At 37.2% G+C, this 14,486-nt stretch overlaps 3 protein-coding genes across 3 annotated transcripts; 1 reads left to right on the plus strand and 2 right to left on the minus strand.

Moving 5' to 3' along the window:
- Positions 1-1,109: 1,109 nt before the first annotated feature.
- Positions 1,110-1,475, minus strand: CBG14426 (the record flags this gene model as incomplete). The annotated part of the gene is made up of 2 exons (XM_002644475.1): positions 1,110-1,421; positions 1,473-1,475. The coding sequence occupies 2 exons, from the start codon at positions 1,473-1,475 to the stop codon at positions 1,110-1,112; spliced, it is 315 nt and encodes a 104-aa protein (XP_002644521.1).
- Positions 1,476-2,564: 1,089 nt separating this feature from the next.
- On the plus strand, positions 2,565-2,876 carry CBG14427 (the record flags this gene model as incomplete). The annotated part of the gene is made up of 1 exon (XM_002644476.2): positions 2,565-2,876. The coding sequence occupies one exon, from the start codon at positions 2,565-2,567 to the stop codon at positions 2,874-2,876; it is 312 nt and encodes a 103-aa protein (XP_002644522.2).
- Positions 2,877-11,033: 8,157 nt separating this feature from the next.
- On the minus strand, positions 11,034-11,793 carry CBG14431 (the record flags this gene model as incomplete). The annotated part of the gene is made up of 3 exons (XM_002644477.1): positions 11,034-11,276; positions 11,322-11,506; positions 11,553-11,793. The coding sequence occupies 3 exons, from the start codon at positions 11,791-11,793 to the stop codon at positions 11,034-11,036; spliced, it is 669 nt and encodes a 222-aa protein (XP_002644523.1).
- Between the last annotated feature and the right edge of the window lie 2,693 nt (positions 11,794-14,486).

A 14,486-nucleotide genomic window follows, 5' to 3' on the forward strand; every position in this document is an offset into this window, starting at 1 on the left:
GTGATAAGCACTAAACTCATACTATTTGTGCCTTCAATAACAGCACAGCTTGGCACATTTTTTCTTGATTGGTAACAGAAAGTGGGATCTGAGCTCATTTTGAGTTCAAATACTAGATATTACGGACCAATAAAATGTTTTCAAGACCAGAAAAATACATTATACGGTTTAAACACAAATTTCCTATCTTGCAAACGTTTCAAGAAATATTATATTTTGTTTGATACGAAGACAACATTTTCAGAAACGCATCCACCGTGAAACCAGGAATAGAAAGCCCCTTTGACTTTAAGCATTGAACCTTTTTTTTGGTTTCTGTCAAAGATATCACAATGTCGTCAATTGATAATTTATCATAATATCAAAAACATTCTAACAATTTACACCATTTTCAAATATCTTGCATAGGAATCGAGATAAGCTCAAACTTAAAATAGTGGAATATATAGGTTTTGTTTTTCTATATAGGTTTTGAGGTATTTTCAAATTGAACTGTTTTTGNAACACGTTCTCCATTTTTCCTAACCTCAATTCCCTGAAGTCCAGTTTTTCGGCGTCTTTCAAGTGCTGCACCACGGTAAATGCAGTATGCTGATTTCGAAACATTTTCTAACAACACATTTCCCACAATCTTAACGGTATAGTGACTACTCTTGTTTTGAAAAAAATATGAGAATAAAAATGTGATAATGGACGAAGTTGGTAGGTGAAAATAGTCAAAATCGCATCATAATAGCACAGATTGAAAGCACAAGAGCTCGAATGTTTAACGCAAAAGACACATGTTTGATTTTCGCAATACTTTTAAACTTCTGATTATGAAAACATTGCTTTAAACAATAGAAAATCAAGAAAATAAAACAGAGAAAGAATGCAGGTTACCGTAGATTTGTTTTGGGACCTTCGGCAGGGGTAATCATAGTGACTTTTCTCCCACTCCAATCGTTATAGCAGAATTAAAAGTATATCCTTCAAAAAGAATAATCTACAAACGGTTTACATCTTCACCAGGCAGGGAATTTTTGATTCCATGGGTTGCAATGTCAATATTTAAACGGACAGTGCTTCAAAAATTTATTAAGAAATCAAAACAAGTTTTTCTCCAATGTTCACATTCCTGGAAGATTATTGTAGAGCTTGTTGCATCCACTGGTGACGAATTCTTGAGTCTTGGTTGGAGTGGTTTTCAAACAACATCTGAATCCGTTTCCAGTCATACACGATCCATCGTAGACAGCAGCACAGTTATGAACACAAAGGTTGTAGCAGGTTTGGTTGGTGGCAAGGGCATAGCTGTTCCATGGAGCACAGTTGTCATAAGAAGCTGCTCCTTGGACAGAAGAACAGTACTGCTGGCAGATGACCAAGGTGACAGAGGCAGCAGTTGAGAAGAGACAGAAGGCAAGGAGGATACGGAACATCTGAAATTCGGGTCGAATTGAAAAGCCATCTGAGGGATGGGAGTGACTTACCATGTTGAATGTGGTCAGACGAACTGATGAGGACTGACTCCCTAGAGCTTTTTTTAAACTGATTCCTGAATTGTGTGGGTGTTTCTATATTTCCTACTATGCCGTATTCAACAGTGCTGTATTTTTCTCTAAATGTGAGAGATCTACATATGGCCATTGAGAAGGATTCCGAGCATTGAAGTTCTATGAATCTGCTCTAATACCACCTACCCTCCGAAGGGACACCCACACATTAAGAGCGGATGCCATGAACATAATGAAATTCACTGTGTTGAAATTGGATTTTCATGACATTTTGTCCCTGATCTTTTTATAAAACATGCTCGGCAAAAATTCGAATTATATTGACATTTTGATGCACATGGCACCGAACGGCTTCCAAAGCGAAAATTGACATCAGAAACTTTTTTGACACCCACACCTACCCCATTCACATAAAGTTATGATACGGATCTTTTTTGAATTTTCCGACACATTTTCCGTACACCCACACTTTTTTATTTCATAATGAAACTTTTTTGCTTTCTTTTTGGCACATTTTGTGGGAGGAATTGCGTTGGCGTCGCTCTGGTTATGTTGCAAACTACCAGTCAGAAACCGAACAATAGTTTCCCATGTTGAACGATGAGAAGATAATTGAATATGCCTATTGTTACAAAGCCAATCCAAATTTTGACAGTCATGAGAGATCACTGGAAAAAGGAGATTTTTTCATGAGTAGTAAACTATTTCATAACGAAAGGATATATGTTTTCTAAAAAGGTCGTCGTCGAATCACTCGCAAACACAAAACGGAGCTTTCGAGCAACGAAATCGTATGACTCGATAAAATTCCCTCCGTTTGTGGCAAGAACAAAATGCGGAGGTGTTTATGCATATCCATTGAAACTCAATGTTAGGAAGCTCGGAATGCACATAGATCTGGTACAGATTCAAATTGGTTTGCAAACACATACATACAAACACCCACACAATTCAGGATTCAGTTTAAAAAGAGCTCCAGAGAGTCAATTCTCATCAGTTCTTCTGACACAATTTATATGGTAAGTCACTTTTCTTTCAGCTGCATTTGAATTTTTGTCCGATTTTCAGATGTTCCGCATCCTTCTCGCTTTGTGCTTCTTCTCCACTGCTGCCTCTGTCACTTTGGTCATCTGCCAACAGTACTGTTCCTCTGTCCAGGGAGCAGCTTCTTATGACAACTGTGCTCCATGGAACAGCTATGCCCTAGCCACCAACCAAACCTGCTACAACCTTTGTGTTCATAACTGTGCTGCTGTCTACGATGGATCGTGTATGACTGGAAACGGATTCAGATGTTGTTTGAAGACTACACCAACCAAGACTCAGGAATTCGTCACCAGTGGATGCAACAAGCTCTACAATAATCTTCCAGGAATGTAATTCTTATCAACAGAAGGGATATTAATTTTTCATAAAATATTTATTGCAAATTTTAGATATTTTTTCTTCGCCGAAGAAATTGTAAGAAAAACGTTTCCCGTTTTTTGGTTTTCCTGTTCTCAGCCGTAATTTCGATTTTCAAAATTTTGGGATTTTTCAATTTTAAAAATTCGGAATTTCGAATAATCCAATTTCGAAATTTTCGGGATTTCGTAATTTTCAGAATTTTTGGAAATTCAATTTCAAAGCCGAAATTCTATTTTTCATCACAAAGACGGTAAAAAGTCTGAAGTTGCCAGAAAAAATTTAAAAAACGCTGAAAACTTAGAGAAAATTTTCCCGCAAGCAATTTTTCGCAACGTACGTCCAGATGTCACTATTTTCGAAAAAAAAGCTTCAGAAATATTCCGGTCGGAATTTCATTCAGAAAAAATCTTTCGGAAATATTTCGACCGGATTTTTATTATTTTTGCAATACTCTAGGATCTTTTCGAAACTTTTGGTTTCACAAAGCATCTTGATATTTGTAACCACCACCAAAAAATGTACGAAACCACATCACAAGAATTTTAATTTGAACTTTTCGGGCAGCAGCAATATTCCATGACTCGGCTGAAACAAGGTTCAAAAATTTTCTTCAACATTTACATAGAAAATTGGCAATTAAAATTGTGTTGATCAAAACGAAAATCACAAAATTTGTTCTCGTCTCCACTAAAACAGGTCAGAATAGATTTCAAGCAACTATCATGTCGAGAGACAACTAAACCGATCATCCTGGTGGAGATAAGAATTTCTCAGAGAGTACATATTAAAAACACTTACCTGGTTCAACAATATTGCTGAATTTCTCGCTGTTCTTCAGTTCTCAATTTGGGAGTTCACAATTCAAAACAAGCACTAACACTGGCATGAATAAACTAAAAGTTCAAAAAATTCTGATTGGCCAGATAGGAGAACTCACAGCATCGGATCTTATCCGACGCATCACTGCAACCATCATTTTTCGCGCAATCCAATGTCGCATTTACACATTCTTCGTTGAAACTTCGAACTGATACGATCCGATTCTTGGCTTCGTAACAATAGGCATATTCAATTATCTTCTCATCGTTCAACATGAGAAACTATTGTTCGGTCTCATGACTGGTAGTTTGCATGACTGGTAGTACTGGTAGTTTATGAAGCACTGTAGTATCAAGTCACACTTGTTCAACTGCATCATGCGCATTAAAGCAGTCTGATATTCGGTCTTCTTGTTCAGGAACCAATGCCGCCAGATTCTGACGCACGTCTCTACCCGGACTATAAGGGAGACAAAACCTTTAACAAGACGTAAAACAATGTAACGGGAAATCCGTAAATAATTACCACATCTACAGTCTTTCTCTAAAATCTACATCCTTGACATTCTCGACATAAATAGGAATGTCTAGAGCACAAATATACATAAAACGAATTATACAACGAACTACCAACAGTTGTCCCACCAGTCTTCTCCAAAGACGATGAACAGTTCCTACACGAACACAACATTAACCCAAAGAAATTGATGAAAACTCAGTGACAAACCGACGAATTTCATCATTGGGTACAAAAGTTGGCCGCCATCAACAACTTGGCCACCATCACTCGGATACCACTCATCCACGTGCAGTTCCAAAAAACTTTGACCTAAAAACCATAACCGCCTGGAAACCCAGCACATATGCGAAGCTCGCTTGGCATCGAATCTCCGCCGGCGCTTCAAAGCAAAAAAAAAAACCACTAAATGAAAAGCTTACCAAACAGTTCAAATCAACAACAATATGAGACGAACAGAAAGAAACCTACTCACAGTTTCCTTTCAACGGAACATAGCAACAGCTGAGAGACCACAATTTCGTGGCAGGAAAACGTCTTTTTGCGTCGCTAAAAACAATCTCAAAACATTGCCTACCTACAGGCAGATGACAAAATCATACAGTAGCTAACCAATGGAATCATCGTTAGTTCCACAAGACGAGGCAGACATTGTCCTTCACTACTATACCCCACATAAAACGTCAGCTCACACCAAAATAACGAGCTGTCATTGAACCACTTTCTAGGATCATCTATCCTGAAATCAATTCGAGGAATCTTCTCAGTTCGAACACAACGTCATCTGTTCACAATAGAAACGTCAAACAGTTCTTGTGGCTGAAAAACACAGCCAAACGATCAATAAACCAACGTAATCAACAGTATTGCGTATTGCATTATTGGAAATCACAATTTCTCATCTCACTATATTGGAAACTAAAATTAACCATCTAATGTTTTTAGTCAGCAACAAACCGCGAATGTTGCAATTTTATCATCACACATTCATGAGAAATCAGGAAAATTTATTTCATCATCAATCAAATTTTCCAAAACTCCCAAAAGGCTCAAACCACCTTGTAAAAATTAAACAAGAAAAAATTCGGAACTAGTAACATCAAAGTGACATAGTCGAAGAGAAAACTATCTTTGAAGTTTTGCTCCACACTTACACCATCAAGGAATCTGGCCTGATTTCCAAATATAACTCAAACATTTCGTTTTGGGTGCAATATCAGAAATATTAGGGGTTTGCAAAAGTAATGCGCATCAAGTTTGGTGTTTTGTATCTCACCCAAAACAAACGGTTTGTGTTCAATTTTGTTTTGTTTTAAAAAGCGCGTTCTTGGGCTTCATTTTGTTATATTATATTGCTGTTTCAATTTGATTTCTATGAAAAAAACATTCTAGACGATGTCCGACCAAAAATTTCGCCTTCGAGCATTTTTGTGGCACCAATTTAAGGAAGGAAAATCGGCTGCCGAAGCTCACCGCTCACTTTCTCCTGTATTCGGTGAAGAAGCTATATCCGAAAGTCAGTGTCACCGCTGGTTTCAGCGCTTCAGGAGCGGAGATGAAAGATTGGAAGATGTATCGCGCCCTGGTCGTCCAGAGCAGGTGGACAACGATGCCTTGAGAGCAGCAATTGAAGTGGATCCTTGCCTAACTACTCTCAGTCTCTCGGAGCAGTTCGACTGCGATTTTTCCACAATTTCTGGTGGAACACACGAGGTCTCGTGCATTTTGAACTTCTGAGACCTGGTCAAACGGTGAATGCGAACCTTTACGAAGATCAGCTGGACCGTGTGGATCAAGCTCTCAAACGCCAAGCCGTGGACACTTCGACAACACTCTTGCTCCATGACAACGCTCGACCACACACTGCAAAAATCATTCAGCAGAAAACTCAGGAGCTGGGCTGGGAAGTGCTGCCTCATCCGCCATATAGTCCCGATTTGGCACCATCGGACTATCACCTATTCCGATCCATGCAACATCATCTGGCCGAGAAAAAATTCGAAAGCGGTGAAGCAGTGCAAATTTGGGTGGCGGACTATTTCGAGTCACAGCCATAGGAGTTTTTCAAGAAAGGCATCGCTGAATTGCGCACACGTTAGCAGCAAGTAGTGAACAATAATGGAGAATATCTTATTGATTGATGATCTCTTGTTTTGGTTTTACAATAAAAGGAAGTTGCATCAAAAACGAGCATTACTTTTGCAAACCCCTGATACAAAGATTAACACGGCCTTGAACACATCAATGCCATACTGCAAGATCAAATTACCAAATCAATTTGGTATCCATCAAATCCAGCAACTAAGAATTTGGCCAAATGACAGCTGACATAATCATCAGAAAAATATCGGATAACGGACCCATTCAGGTCAGTCAATAACGCCCTACAGCAGCGGTTCTCTCTTTTTTTTGAGACGTTTCTTGAGCCGTCACAAAACAAAAGAATATGAACAAATTTATACAGATCGAAACAACACAGAAAAATTGTTGAGAAAGTCTCATTAACTTTCGCAACAACATAGCCTAGCAGGGCTTATATCAAGTTCTTCTCGTCGGCCCCAGTGTCGCGGCAGCAGATCCACTACTGCACGACTACAACCTAGAAACACCTCTAGATAGACGCCATTCGTCTCACACAGTAAAATTATATAAAATCATACAACCAATAGTCTATTCCCGTGAATTCCAACGTGATAAATCTATTGCTATCTTCCAATCTGCCCTGACCTCCACGACCTCCACGTCACCAACTCCTCCCTCTCGGAAGGCTATATAAGGAAAAGGCATCGACAAGCAAATCAGAATAATCACTCTCCCCAATTGCCGCTCAACTTCATTGCTCCAACAGCAGTTCCCGATGCCGGATCTCTGCAACCAACGAAGAAGGCTCCTCCATCATCCAGAAGCTCCTTGGTTCCGACAACAAGAAGGGATTATTTGAACTCTCATTTAAACTCGAATAAACTATTGGTTGATATTCCTTGTACTTAATTCTGGCACAGGAACCACCACCCCTATGTGCCGGAACATAGTGCATCGACCGGATTCCACGGTACACAACGCCGTGGCAACCCATTGGTGGCAAGGAATTCAATCAATTAGTCTCGAGACATACAAACAACCGCAGAGCTTCATCAAGGCAATAAGGTTCAAGCGAAAATTCTCACTCACAAATTCATCACATGAGTCTTTTAACTACAGTATGCTGACTAATTCTTTATTAGTGCATTTATTTAGAACCCTCTCTCCTGGCTTTATTTTTTGTTTAGTCTTACACGGGAACCACTTCATATGTTATTCGGCCAGCCAAACTGGCCCGGGTTTTTGAGGCAAATTTCTTAAAGAGTCTTTCACTTTAGACGGCTGACCAGTAAAAATGCATTGTTTTTTCAAAAAAGAAAATCAAAATCCGAATGAAACCTTTTAAATAGATTAAACACATTTTGCGATTTACAGAGAAGTCAGAAAAAAAACACAAAAAAAACATTCGGTAGAGTGGGATCGAACTGAACCCTAGTCAGTTACCTCTACCCCTCTTCACCACTACACCACACTTCGCTGTTTCTCACAGCTTCCCCACTTCGTATAAGAAAGGGGGAGATCACGCTAACGTTTATAGGGCTTGAACCAGAGGTGAAATTTCAGACGCATTTTTCAGCTTTTAGGTACATGCGGGGAGAAAAAAAAATTGTCTCGTTATTCACCATTTTTGAAAGTATATGTGTTTTCCAATTTTCAGAAAATTCTCAACGCCTGTCTGATAACACTTCCCTTGTTAGATGAATGAATTAAACTGATCATCTTTTTATACCCGTACAGAACAAATGAAGTGAAGCCGGTATAGCATTATGTAGTTGCCACGATTTGATCTATTAGGTTGGCGGGAAAGTCTTTGTCACTCTGTTTGTTTAATCACTGTTCTCGTATATGGAGGCTGTGTATGATATCGACTCTAGTGAATAACAAGGTGATAAGAACCTTCCATATAAACAAGTCCCCATCTCCTTTCCTGCTCCTCATCTGTAATTGAAACGATATGTTTGTTCCCACTGCTATTCACATCAGACATGTTTTGATTTACCTCTTCCTATCTCACACCACGATGAAGGATTCGGAAACTTTCTTGAAGAATGTGTACAACACACATGCCCCTCACTACAATACTATTCGCAATTGGTTCCATCGTTTCGAAAAAGATGACTTCTCGCTCGATGAAAAGGATCGCTCTGGGAGACCCCGTGAGTTGGATTTGGACAAGCTGAAGCACGCATTGCAATCGGATCCATTTCAATCTAGCCGTGAACTAGCTGTCACATTCGGAGTTCACCATAGCACAGTCCTTGAAGGTTTGAAGTCTCTTGGAATGAGAAAACTTTTTGGTCGATTCATACCTCATCACCTGACTCAAGCCAACCTTGACCGCCGAGTCGACGATTCGATTACTCTTCTCACTCTCCACGCGGGCGATCGATGGCTGGACCGGCTAATAACCGGAGATGAGAAGTGGGTCTTCTACGATAATCACCACAGGAAATCCCAGTGGGTTGGAGAAGGAGAGAGCCCACAGGATGTCCCCAAACCCGACCTTCATCCGAAAAAAGTTATGCTCTCTGTGTGGTGGGGAGTGGACGGCCCCATCTACTGGGAACTTCTGCCCGAGGGCAAAACAATAACTGGAGACCTCTACACTACTCAACTACGAAACCTCAAGAAAGCAGTCGACCGTTCGGCCCTGAAAGACAAGAAAGTGTACTATCAACATGATAACGCTCGCCCACATGTTTCGAAACAAGTGAAGCAGGAGCTGATGGGATATGGATGGAATGTTCTCCCTCACCCCCCGTATTCTCCTGATCTTGCTCCTTCCGACTATTGGTTATTTGGCGATATGACACGTGCCTTCGAAGGAAGAAGCTTCAATTCCCGTGGAGCGGTCGAAGCGGCACTCAAACAATACTTTGCCTCACGCCCGGCTGGATTCTACCGCAATGGAATCCATAAATTGAGGGAACGTTGGAGACATGTTGTTGATAATGATGGACAATATAATTAATTATTCGGTTATTTTTTCTTTGAGAAATAAACTATTGAAAAAGTGACAAAGACTTTCCCGCCAACCTAATAATATAAATTTTTACATTTTTATATATTTTCTGACTTTCTGTGAATTCACAATTCGTAACAAGAATCAAATACCAAATCATTTCTCAACTCCACCAGAACAGGTCAGAATAGATTTCAAGCAACGTACAGTCGAGAGAACATCTAAACCAATCATTCTGGTGAATTTCGAATTAAGAGAATTCATGAAAATCTTAATGAATGATAATTAAAACAACGTGTTCTATGGTATTTCAGAGCTATACTTGTGCTAAGCCAGTCGTCGGTGGTCAGTGGGATATGATCAGAATGAGGATTTTCTGATTCTATCCATTCCAACATTTAGCCAGACGAATTCGGCCAAAGGCAAGTCCTACGATTATTGCCGGCCGCCATGTCTTCTACTCCGTGATCGATGTTTTCCGTTTTCAATCATAAGAACACCAACATTTTATTAATTGACAAATTTTATATATCTTTTCTAGGAACCGAGATAATTAAAGCTTGAAGTATAAGTAAAAAAAACAAAATTCCAACCTATTTGTTCACTTTGAGCCCAATTATCTCGGTTTCTAAAAGAGATATCAAAAATTTGTCAACTGATAAATTGTTAATCATAATAACACCAACATTTTATTAATTGACAAATTTTATATATCTTTTCAAGGAACCGAGATAATTAAGCTTGAAGTATAAGTAAAAAAAACAAAATTCCAACCTATTTGTTCACTTTGAGCTCAATCATCTCGGTTTCTAAAAGAGATATCAAAAATTTGTCAACTGATAAATTGTTAATCATAATAACACCAACATTTTATTAATTGACAAATTTTATATATCTTTTCTAGGAACCGAGATAATTAAGCTTGAAGTATAAGTAAAAAAAACAAAATTCCAACCTATTTGTTCACTTTGAGCTCAATCATCTCGGTTTCTAAAAGAGATATCAAAAATTTGTCAACTGATAAATTTTTGATGATATTATGATAATTAATTGATCAGTTGACAAAGAAAAAGAAAAGAGAGAAAACCATGTTGAAGACTACTGAATTGATGGAGGAATTCCCATTTAATGCGATCACATACCAATCGTTCGAAAATTCGAGCGAATGGGTCAGTAAGCGAAATGGGGCGATAGTTTTCGGGCGATGAAGGAGAACCCTTTTTTGGTATGGGAACGACTACTGCGTGTTTCCAATAGTCGGGTACATGTGACGTGGAGAGTGAGTCAGAGAAGATAATCGATAAAGGTAATGCTAGAGTGGTGGCGCATTTTTTAATGATTAGGTAATTGGCCGAATCTTTTTTCCCATGTCCAGTGTTATAAAATTTGTGGGTCCGAAATTAGATATTTCAAAATTTCAAAGTATTTCTTTAAGTTTTCGCCAAGTTATGGCGGTCTAAATCGGTGTCAATAATTGATGCCCAGGAATCTAGATGAATTGGCTCAAAGCTGACTGCACGCTGTTACACGACTGTTACACGCAGGGGATTCGCAGACTGTTTGTCAGAAATTCATTGCGTCTATGAAAAAATGAATCAGAAAACAAAAGCATTCGTTTGTTTTTTGAACCTAATATTCAGTTTTATTAATATTTTGTTTGTTTGCTTGAACATAATTTTAATAAAATTTTTATTTTATTAAGAAATAGAATTGAGACAAGTGAGAATACGATGGCGATATGATAAGGCGAGTCATTCTAGTTCCCAGTCGAACGGAGATTCCGGATTAAACATTGGCTGGTCCGAGATCATCTTAATCAAATCGTTAACGGTAGTTCCGGTACTACCCTCAAATTCATCACAACAATCCTTGAGAGTTCTGTTCTGAATTGAGACTTGTTCCGTTACATTCAAAACGTCCATGATGTCACGACGTGTAGAAATCGGGTCCGCCGGAACGGCACACCCGAAGTCATGCAGGATGATCCGTTTTTTCTGGAATTTTATTCATTATTGAACAATTATTTATTTTTAACTTACGCCAGCACTATTTGGAACACCAACGTTTTTGAAGGAGATATCCCCGTGGGCTATTCCGGATTCATGAACTGATTTGATGGCGACGAGGGAATGGAGTAGAATCAGTGTAGTTGTATTCGAGGTGAATTTATTGTTGTTATTCTCTGCTTGAAGCTCATATAGACTCTTCCCTTCCATTGAAATAACTGAAAACAAATTTGAATTTTCGATTTTGAAACTTTGTGTACTCACTGAAAAAGGACGAATTGTCTGGATTTACTCCGAATTCCAATGGAGTGGGGATATAATCGAACGGAGCGAGACGGATCATTATTTCAAATTCATTCTTCATTTCACTGTCATCTTCATATTTGAGCTGTTTTACGGCGACTTCTGAATGTGACTCCAATTCTTTTGCTGTGTAGATGAGCGAGAAGTATCCTTCGTTAATTAACTTAATCACTTCATAGCGATTATTTAAAATTTGGTGCATTGGGAAAAGACTGAAAATACTGCTTTAATTCTTTAAATCATTTTTTGGCGTTACCTCATATTCGAAAGGCGAGTATGGTTTGTACGAGAAGAAAAGGCGCCGACTACTGAAAATTCAATTTTTCTAGTTATCGTTTTTTCTAACAAAAGTCCACCTTATACGTACACTTTGAGCTCAATTATCTCGGCTTCTAGAAAGATATTAAAATCTTGTCAACTGATAAAATGTTGGTAATGTTATGATAAAGAATTCATTCGTTGACAAATTTTTTTATCTCTGATAAGAACAGAAATAATTGCGCTTAAAGTCCACGTATAAAGTGTTCATTTAACATTCTATTCATTTTACATACACTTTGAAACTTTTAAGCTCAATTATCTCGATTCGAATAAGAGATATCAAAAGTTTGTCAACTGATCAATTAATTATCATAATATCATCCAAATTTTATCAGTTGACAAATTTTTGATATCTCTTTTAGAAACCGAGATAATTGAGCTCAAAGTGCACAATTAGGTTAGAATTTTGTTTTTTTTACTTATACTTCAAGCTTAATTATCTCGGTTTCTGAAAAGATATATAAAATTTGTCAATTAATAAAATGTTGGTGTTATTATGATTAACAATTTATCAGTTGACAAATGTTTGATATCTCTTTTAGAAACCGAGATAATTGAGCTCAAAGTGCACAATTAGGTTAGAATTTTGTTTTTTTTACTTATACTTCAAGCTTAATTATCTCGGTTCCTAAAAAAGATATATAAAATTTGACAATTAATAAAATGTTGATGTTATTATGATTAACAATTTATCAGTTGACAAATTTTTGATATCTCTTTTAGAAACCGAGATAATTGAGCTCAAAGTGCACAATTAGGTTAGAATTTTGTTTTTTTACTTATACTTCAAGCTTAATTATCTCGGTTCCTAGAAAAGATATATAAAATTTGTCAATTAATAAAATGTTGATGTTATTATGATTAACAATTTATCAGTTGACAAATTTTTGATATCTCTTTTAGAAACCGAGATAATTGAGCTCAAAGTGAACAAATAGGTTGGAATTTTGTTTTTTTTACTTATACTTCAAGCTTAATTATCTCGGTTCCCAGAAAAGATATATAAAATTTGTCAATTGTTAAAGAGATTGGTCTATAGTTTAAAGGATCGAAGCGGGAGCCTTTCTCATAAAGCGGCATAACAATCGCCTCCTTCCAAGATCTTGGGAGGAAACATCGTGAATAGCTGCTGGTCATCCGGTGTTTGGCTTGAGTTTTCCTAGATCTTCCGGTCGACGTCTCCGAGATCTACATGCCGACGTCTTCCACCTTTATCAATTGTGTAATAACCATAAAAGCATTAAATTATTTTAATAAAATTCGAATGAAGACACAGATTGGGCAAGGGGAAAAATGACGAAAATGAACGATAAATGAGCGGATTGACTTTTTTTGTATCTCATATGTATTAGGTTGTTCGGAAAGTCCTTTCCATTTTTGGCGTTAGATACGTTCAATGTAAAAAAGTCAAAACGATGTCGGATGAATTGGGGGTAATAACCATTGTTATCAATGACTGTCTGTCAACGTTCCTTTAAATTGTGTAAGTAAAAAAACAAAATTCCAACCTATTTGTGCACTTTGAGCTCAATTATCTCGGTTTCTAAAAGAGATATCAAAAATTTGTCAACTGATAAATTGTTAATCATAATAACATCAACATTTTATTAATTGTCAAATTTTATATATCTTTTTTAGGAACCGAGATAATTAAGCTTGAAGTATAAGTAAAAAAACAAAATTCTAACCTAATTGTGCACTTTGAACTCAATTATCTCGGTTTCTAAAAGAGATATCAAACATTTGTCAACTGATAAATTGTTAATCATAATAACATCAACATTTTATTAATTGACAAATTTTATATATCTTTTCTAGGAACCGAGATAATTAAGCTTGAAGTATAAGTAAAAAAACAAAATTCCAACCTATTTGTGCACTTTGAGCTCAATTATCTCGGTTTCTAAAAGAGATATCAAAAATTTGTCAACTGATAAATTGTTAATCATAATAACATCAACATTTTATTAATTGTCAAATTTTATATATCTTTTTTAGGAACCGAGATAATTAAGCTTGAAGTATAAGTAAAAAAACAAAATTCCAACCTATTTGTGCACTTTGAGCTCAATTATCTCGGTTTGTAAAAGAGATATCAAAAATTTGTCAACTGATAAATTGTTAATCATAATAACATCAACATTTTATTAATTGTCAAATTTTATATATCTTTTCTAGGAACCGAGATAATTAAGCTTGAAATATAAGTAAAAAAACAAAATTCCAACCTATTTGTGCACTTTGAGCTCAATTATCTCGGTTTCTAAAAGAGATATCAAAAATTTGTCAATTGTTAAAGAGATTGGTCTATAGTTTAAAGGATCGAAGCGGGAGCCTTTCTCATAAAGCGGCATAACAATCGCCTCCTTCCAAGATCTTGGGAGGAAACATCGTGAATAGCTGCTGGTCATCCGGTGTTTGGCTTGAGTTTTCCTAGATCTTCCGGTCGACGTCTCCGAGATATACATGCCGACGTCTTCCACCTTTATCAATTGTGTAATAACCATAAAAGCATTAAATTATTTTAATAAAATTCGAATGAAGACACAGATTGGGCAAGGGGAAAAATGACGA

This window comes from Caenorhabditis briggsae (assembly GCF_000004555.2).
Source record: "Caenorhabditis briggsae complete genome, chrX, whole genome shotgun sequence".
Lineage (NCBI taxonomy): Eukaryota > Metazoa > Nematoda > Chromadorea > Rhabditida > Rhabditidae > Caenorhabditis > Caenorhabditis briggsae.